Source organism: Bactrocera latifrons, unplaced genomic scaffold (genome assembly GCF_001853355.1).
Source record: "Bactrocera latifrons isolate USDA-ARS-PBARC rearing strain unplaced genomic scaffold, ASM185335v1 scaffold_1894, whole genome shotgun sequence".
NCBI classification, from domain to species: Eukaryota; Metazoa; Arthropoda; class Insecta; order Diptera; family Tephritidae; genus Bactrocera; species Bactrocera latifrons.
Genome location: NW_017535401.1, coordinates 1 through 8,156, shown reverse-complemented (window position 1 = coordinate 8,156; position 8,156 = coordinate 1). Strand labels below are relative to the sequence as shown.

Genomic DNA, 8,156 nt, shown 5'->3' with positions numbered 1-8,156 from the left:
TCTTAACCAAATTAATTTAATCTCGAACGAGTTTGGTAAGTTCTTAGATCTAGTCTGTGTTGATAACGCTTCAATGTTCTCTGTTGTCCGATGTGACCCTTTGGTTCAGGAAGAGGACTCGTATCATCCTGCCTTGGAAATTAACATCGAAACCATAGCCAACTTTGCTGACAATAATACACAACACCATAGTTTTCGTTTCAACTTTGCGAAAGCTAATTTTAAGGAAATTAATCACGAACTTTCTAAAGTTACTTGGCCAGATTACAATGGCAACATTGAATKTAGTGCTTTCCACTTTAATGAAACTATTTTAAACTTATTCGAAAAATATGTTCCGAAGGGTGTTGTTACTCATAAAATGAGTTCTAATTTATGGTTTCGAAAGAATTATGTAAATTAAAAAATAGAAAATCTCGTGCTTTTAAMCTTTTTAAAAAAACTGGTTTAGTTGCTGACTATTCAAAATATCCTAAATTGCGCCGACAATTTGCTGTTATGTTAATATGTTATAATAATTATATAAATAAAGTCAAAAATAATATTATACGTAATCCAAAATTGTTCTATGGTTTCGTCAACTCCAAACGCAGGATTTCTAATTTTCCGTCTGCTATGAAATATAAGTCTAGTATGCCCAGTGCCAATCACACCATTTCTAATATGTTCGCTGAATTCTTTAAGTCCAATTACTCTCAAAAATCTCCAAAAAATGTTCCGAATCAGCACAAGCCATGTCCAATTTCTGTCATTAATGCACCTACCATTTCCGAAGCAGACGTCTTATATCAGTTAAATATATTAGAACAATCATAAAATTACGGCCCAGATATGATTCCCTCGTGCTTTCTTAAGAAATGTGCCAAATATATATACCAACCCCTAACAAAACTATTTAATTCATCTCTCATGCAAGGCTTATTTCCATCCATATCGAAAAAGTCATTTATAATTCCCTTGCATAAGAGTGGATTTAGGTCATCTATTGAAAACTATAGGGGAATAGCAAAGTTATCTGCAATACCTAAACTTTTTGAAGCAATTATAACAGACGACATAACCTTCCGGATCTCTCCACTAATTTCTTGTACGGTTTTCGTAAAGGGAAATCCACAATAACTAATTTGCTTGAATTTGTATCATATATATCAACGGGCTTTAGGGAGAATAAGAACACTGATGTTACACAGATTTTAGTAAAGCTTTTGATAAAGTAAACCACTCAATTCTTTTTAATAAACTTGATCTTCTTGGTTCTCAACCAATATTTCTAAAATGGGTTGCTTCTTATCTTAGTAATAGAATTCAACAAGTCATATTTAACAATACTCTTTCCGACATAATCAATGTTCCTTCAGGTGTTCCTGAAGGTAGCCATCTTGGACCAATTCCGTTCTTGTTATTTATGAATGACATATCATCTGTTGTTAAGTTTTCAAACGTTTTATTATATACTGACGATGTAAAACTTTTTTAATCATTCACCTCAAATAGTGAAAGATGTCAGTTGCAAACAGACTTAAATAACCTAGTTTCTTGGAGTGATAGAAATGACTTGCATTGAATCTTAAAATATGTAAAACGATGTGCTTTTCACGTAGATCTGTAGACYCTACTTCATACGAAATACAAAACTTTAGGTTGGAGCAAGTATGCAGTCTTGTTGACTTGGGAGTAACTATGGACCCCAAACTCAATTTTAATCTTCACACATCTTCCATGGTTTTTAAAGCTAAAGGTGCTCTAAGTTTTGTTAAACGTTGGTCTAAAGAATTTAGAGATCCGCTTACTACGAAAATTCTCTTTACATCTTAGGTGAGGCCTATATTAGAGTATGCTTCCGTGGTATGGAAATGCTTGGTATAATATTTCTTGTAAAACTYATCAATGGGTCAGTCTGCAGCCCATCTCTCTTGTCTGATATTAATTTTAACATTCCCGCTCGCTCTACCAGGCAGTTTAAACCTTTACTTTTAAAATTTTCCAGAACAAATTTCGAGTTAAACGAACCATTCTGCCGTATATGTCACGATTTCAATTCTCATTCAAGCACATTTGATATAACAGATTCTCTCTTTACCATTAAAAAAAAAAAATATTTTATCTACTCTTAACAAGTAACGTTTAAAAATTATAAACATTAATCTAATTCTTAATTTTGGCTGTTGAAATTTTTTTTCTGTAGCTGAGCTGCTTAAGATCGCAAAGCTTAAAACTCTTTTGCCTTTTATGACTCGGCTAATTCCGCTCGTTCGCGGATTGCGCCCCGCGCGTCGGTTGGGCGGGAGGAGGGTAACCGTTGGGTATTACTATTATTAAATAAATAAAATATAATAATGATGTCTTACGACAGGACTAAATCGGACTAAATAACATAATTTGCGAAAAGTGTAAAACGGATAGGGATAGAGTCTTCTTATCGGAYCTTAAGAAGCCAGTTTGCTCTATTCTTTTTTCATTTGCTACAAGCTTCGTAACACGGACATTTTTATTTTGTTTATAAAGAATAACAGCGCTATAGTTAAGGCCAAGCGATGCCACAATTTGTGTCCTGAAGATACAACAAAAAATTTTTTGCGAGAATTAAAAGGTATTAAGCCAGTATATAAACCATATATGTATGTTATTGGAAAAAATATATGAAATCGCCCGGATATTACGACAACTCTCGTTTTGTATGCCGAATAAGTTGGCCAGTGTATGATTTATAGTATTTAAAGAATTGAAAATACGTTCTTAAGTAAACCTGATATTATACAAGCTTTATCCGGGAAGTAATAGGACTAAGTCTATTTAAAAAAATTTATTGAACCAGTCGTTACAATTCTTTAAAATCGTTAAAAATAGGCTCCTTTTGTGTCGATGCAGCGGAATTTCCAAGCATTGAAGGCGTCACGGAAGGCATTCTCCGTAATAGGCTTGAGAGCCCAGGAGTATGCTGCTTGTATCTCTTTTGTCATTTCAAAATGCTTACCTTTCATCAGCCTTTTCAGTAAAGGAAACAAAAGGCAGTCCGGAGGCCACATCTGGGCTTTAGGGCAGTTGCGGAGGCATTGGGATGTCGGCCTTGGTGATGTAGTTGTTCACGAAAAAGGCAGTGTRAGTAACAAACGCCTATATCGCAGATTTACCGAGTTTTACACATAATTAATTCACGTACCTCTGCTCTGACGAAGGCTGCATTTTCGCGCGAAAGTGTTTATACTGACTTTCGTGTGCTCAGAGAGAACTGACCATCCGCTTGTTTGCTAGCTATGAACGCCCTCTACTGAATCGAGTCGGTGCGTGCACGCTCCGAAGAACAGTCGCGGCGTAAGAAAATCAGTCCTACTTCTTTCCGGACAAACCAAGTGCCCCCTGGTGGCGCCATCTATATGCCGACTGATGCGTTAAAATTGCTATCTTTATCAAAAATCAGCCGAAATCATCATTGAAATTCGTGGAAATGGAATTGAACCTCTCCAAAACATCGACTTATCGCACTTTAATCTAACATTTGGGCTTACGAAGGTGTGTGCGGAACAAAGCATAAATTGCTCAGAATCCAACATTCGAAGGACGATTATTTGACCAAAAATCACATTTTAACCATTAACAGCTCCCCGTATTCACATGGTATGACACCGTGCGACTTTTTCTTTTTCGGAAAAATGCATTTACCCATGAAAAGAAAGCGTTGTGCAGACGTATAGGCCATTCGAAAGGCTTGCACCGGCATACTGGTGGCCATACCGGCCAACGAGCTAAAACACTCGTTCGGCATGCTTTTGGACCATACAAAACCTGTATTGAAGCAGAAGGAGACTATTTTGAAAAAAATAAAACGATTTTGCCGAAAAAAAGCATTTGTTCTATTTTTTATGTAAAGTCCCCCTTACTTTGAAACGCACCTTGTACTTATATATGTATGCTCTAATAAGTTCTGTATTTGCTTCCACTTATTAACCATGAGTATTGTGGTGAATGGTTTACACAGTGTGGTAGAAAGCGCAAATGAAATAAATTTTTCAAAAATGTTTCTATAACGCACTGTTGAGCACTTTTCCTCAAATGTTTACAATTAATGACAGAAACAGAGACGGAAAGAAATTATTGATGACAGATAGAGATGGTCGCAAAAACTGTTCGCGAACACATTCACAGAAATCCCTTTAGAAAACATAAAATTATTGGGGTACCCACAACCCGTCGTAAAGCATAGAAAAATCATAATTTACACTTGTTTAAAAAATTGTTGTTGGGTTACATACAAAAATTAGTTTACACATTTACAATTCTCAGTACTATGTTTTCGGAACGTTATAACATAACTTTAACACTTTGTGAAACCCCTATATGTCACCCAGCAGTGGCATCATGATTGGCCCTGTAGTCCAGGTTGGAATTTATTGGACTCCAGTTTGCGATAAGTGTTGGAAAACATTATTACCTCACAGAAAGTTTGTCTCAAGAAATATTTCTTTTATAGTTGCAGTTTTATGACAGCCTAAGCTTGTAACAGAACTAATGGCAGCAATCACAGTACTTTGTTTAAGACCGCAATTCAAATAGCTAAATATATTATATAAATATATAAAAGTCTTGCGGTATTTTCACAAGTTGGCGCTGAGAACGCGCAGTCCTAGTTTTATTCGTCGCATTGGGTAAAGCTACACCTTTTTGGAAAGCTCATTTCACGCGCTAACACGTGTTTGATTGATTGTCGTTTCTTTTAAGTCGTTCGTGAGTTATAGCGTCGGAAACATGCAACAAAATAAAGAGAAAATGCTGCATATTTTACAGCACTACTACGATAAAGGCAAAAATGCATCTCAAGCCGCCAAAAAAATTTGTGGAGTTTATGGACCCGATGCAGTATCCATTTCCACCGCACAATGAGGGTTTCAACGTTTTCGTTCTGGTGTAGAGGTGGTCGAAGATGCGCCTCCCTGCGGAAGGCCTGTCGTCGAAAATTGCGATAAAATCGTTGAATTGGTCGAAAGAGACCGGCATAGTAGCAGCCGTAGCATCGGTCAAGAGCTGGGCATGAGTCATCAAAAAAAATTATATGAATAATTGAAAATTCAATAAAAATACCGAAAGACTTTTCTGACAACCTAATATAATATATTAAATATTACGACGAGTTATTTGGTATGGAAAATATTTTTCCTAAAGAATGAATTGAACTTATTAATTTTACCTAAGTTCTTATACAATCATAATTTAAACTTTTAAGTGCTCTTCCAGTTTTTAAATTATGCGGATCCTTTTCAATACGAGCTATTTAGTATTTTTACTTACGGATTTCATTACGTCCTCTGGGGGTTCGTATATAATAAAGTCAGCTACAAATTTCGCGCATTCTATTTCACTGCCAATCAAAGGAATGTATATAAACGCCGTTGGTCGTATTGTGGTGCAAACAAATTTCTGCAATTCATGTTTTTATATAAGTGTTTATTTACTTGTTGAAAACTACCAAAATATTACCTGAATATTGCATTCATTTGCTAAGGCTAATACTAATGGTCTTCTATCTGGATAAAGTGTTACGAATTGCTTGCGGAAATTCTCTGCATACAATAGTAATATACGTTCCTTTGGTGACAAGGTATAATAACTTGGTGGATAGCATTGCGGAGAATTTGCAAACTCATTGGCAGTCTCGGTGAAAGTTAGGTCTATGTGACCTACAGCAAGAGRTGATTCAATCTCAGAATATTTTTCCTTAGCTGCATTTTCTTCTTCGTACATTTCCTCTACACCAAGTAAAACTTCATCTAAGGCTTCTTCTGGAGCGGCTGGAATATCTGTTTTGAACCTCTCTTCGATTTCCTTTAACTTTTCCTCATGCTTTTTTGGGTCAATGCGAACAATATCGTCTTTCTTTTTTACTCCCTGTGTCTTTCTTTTTGTAGGCATGGTGATGTGTACAAAATATAAACAAAATACGTTAGCAACAAATAAAAGTTACTTTAAAGTAAACGTTGGCTCATTAATTTTGTATTTTTGACATGGGTTATAATACTTTTCATAAARTAAAGTAAGTATTTGACTTACGCTTGTTTGACAATAAAAGAATTAAAAATTTATGTATAGTACTTGTTTATAAGGTGTCAACAAGTTCGTTATTTATAAGAATTAGAGGGATTCTTTCTTGTTTCTTTAAGAGTGGGAAGTAATTCAAATGAAGATTCTTGTTTAAGGGAGATTATTTTACTACCTTCACCTTAAAATGTAGCCCACATACACTGACTGAAATAGTTATTTGGGCACTGAAAAAATGGGTTTTATTTTGTCATAAAATTATCGTGCTAAATATTTTTAACATTCAAATAAGTGAAGAAAATGTTTAAGAATTTAATTTAGTATTTTATTGTAGAAATTTTAATACTTTTAGAACCGTCGAATGAAATGGATACATATACAAGTATGTATGTATGTGGACAAAAATTAAATTAAATTCAGTGCTAAAAAACAACATTTAATTGTGAGCCTAATTGGCGTCCATCTTTGTAAATTTTGTTTACTAAGAATGCTCCTGAGATTCTCCACTGAATTAAAGTCTAAACTAACCGCCGGCCACTTCAGCGCAGAAATATTTCTCGAAGCGAAGTCGCTCAGCCCTTTGGATTAGAGCATTGTCCTGTTGACAATAATTAAACTACGTAATTTTCTGCAGTCATCTTATGAGAAATTCTAGTGACGCATTTGTCGCTGTTCAAGAATATTTTTCCAATACTTTTAAAAACCCGATGGCTCCATCCAAATTATATTTTTATCATTGCATAAACTATGGATTGCCATTCATCATCCCAAAACTTAGAATTATCTGCAAATACGAGTCGAGCCGTTTTAGACTTTTAGATCTTCAATCAAAATTTGGTAAATTTTTCTATTTGGAACTTTAAGAGAAAGTTCATTTCGTATTTGGTTAGGGCTAATGTTTTTCTTCACAGCTAAATGTCCTATCTCTCTTTTACACCTTTCGTCAATATTTGGTTTAAAGCCAGGACTTTTAATTTTTCAGTATACGTCGGGATTTTTCAAAAAAAAATTTCATGGTATTTTTATTGAGATTTTCTTTTACTGCTATTTAGCGAACTGAGACTCCTGATTCACTGAGTGCTAGAATACTAGTGCGCTCTTCAGTAGATAAATGCATTTGTCTTGGCATAGTGTCTTATCAATTACTTTACCAACAAGCAAGTTATTTTTATATTTTAATCAGAACTACTCAAAATGGCTTTTGAATACTTTAAAAGTGTTTATTTAGTGTAGCGACGCGCTCGTATCTGAAAACTATTTCCTGTAAGAAACTCAATTTGCAAAAACGCGCAAATGTAAGGAGACTCCAAGCAAGATATAAAATAACTACCGCTTGATCGAGTGCATTGTGTATGTATTTCGGTTATATTATCGTTAGCAAAGAGAGTTACACGCCACATACCTGTATTTTTTCTCTCGTTGCAATTTGTCAGTTGGAGCACACAACCTTGATAAGTTGATTCCATGAGTTTAGTTGCATAAACACCAAGTCTTCGGCATTTTCTTTTATTTATTCACAACAATAAAATATTTTAAAAATTATTCATACCAGCCTTGTTAATTCATTAGTCGTTATTCGGTAGTTTTTACATGCATTTTTTTTTTTTTTTTTAATTAACGGATGGCTAGATGAGATAAGCCGCACCTAACCTCATTTCCCGAATCTGTAAACAAATTAAAAGAAAAAACAAATCGAATTAAATCTATCTTGAAATCCCTTTAGAAGTTAACGTGGTGTTTTATTTCAAGAAGTGAAAGTGGTAAGTGTCACAAAGATCAAAGTGAAGYGGGCATCACTAAAGCACTGCTACTTTAAACATTGGTCCTTCGAGCCGCTAAGAAAAGCACTATTGGAAAAACAAATATATATATACAAAAAATATAATAAAATAAAAGGTGCGGTGACATACATATAMATATACATATAAAAAAAAAGACGTGTGGCACTCGGGGACTGCCGCGGTAAAGCTATTGCATAGCACAGGGATGGGCACATTTTTAGCCCGCAAAGTTAGCAAAGTGCGCACGAGGGCTTGATGAGGGGAATATCAGTTTACGGAGGGAAGGGCAAAAGAGTTGTGCAAAAATTAATTTGCTTGAACAATGTTGCCATTACTCAATTCGCA

The 8,156-nt window shown here is 34.9% G+C and overlaps 1 protein-coding gene across 1 annotated transcript; it reads right to left on the bottom strand.

Moving 5' to 3' along the window:
• Nucleotides 1-5,283: 5,283 nt before the first annotated feature.
• Nucleotides 5,284-5,988, bottom strand: LOC108967499 (coiled-coil domain-containing protein lobo-like; the record flags this gene model as incomplete). The annotated part of the gene is made up of 2 exons (XM_018930962.1): nt 5,473-5,988; nt 5,284-5,412 (listed from the first exon to the last, which is right to left on the bottom strand). Coding segments are annotated over exons 1-2 (561 nt in total), but the record flags the coding sequence as incomplete, so codon positions are not given.
• Nucleotides 5,989-8,156: the final 2,168 nt, after the last annotated feature.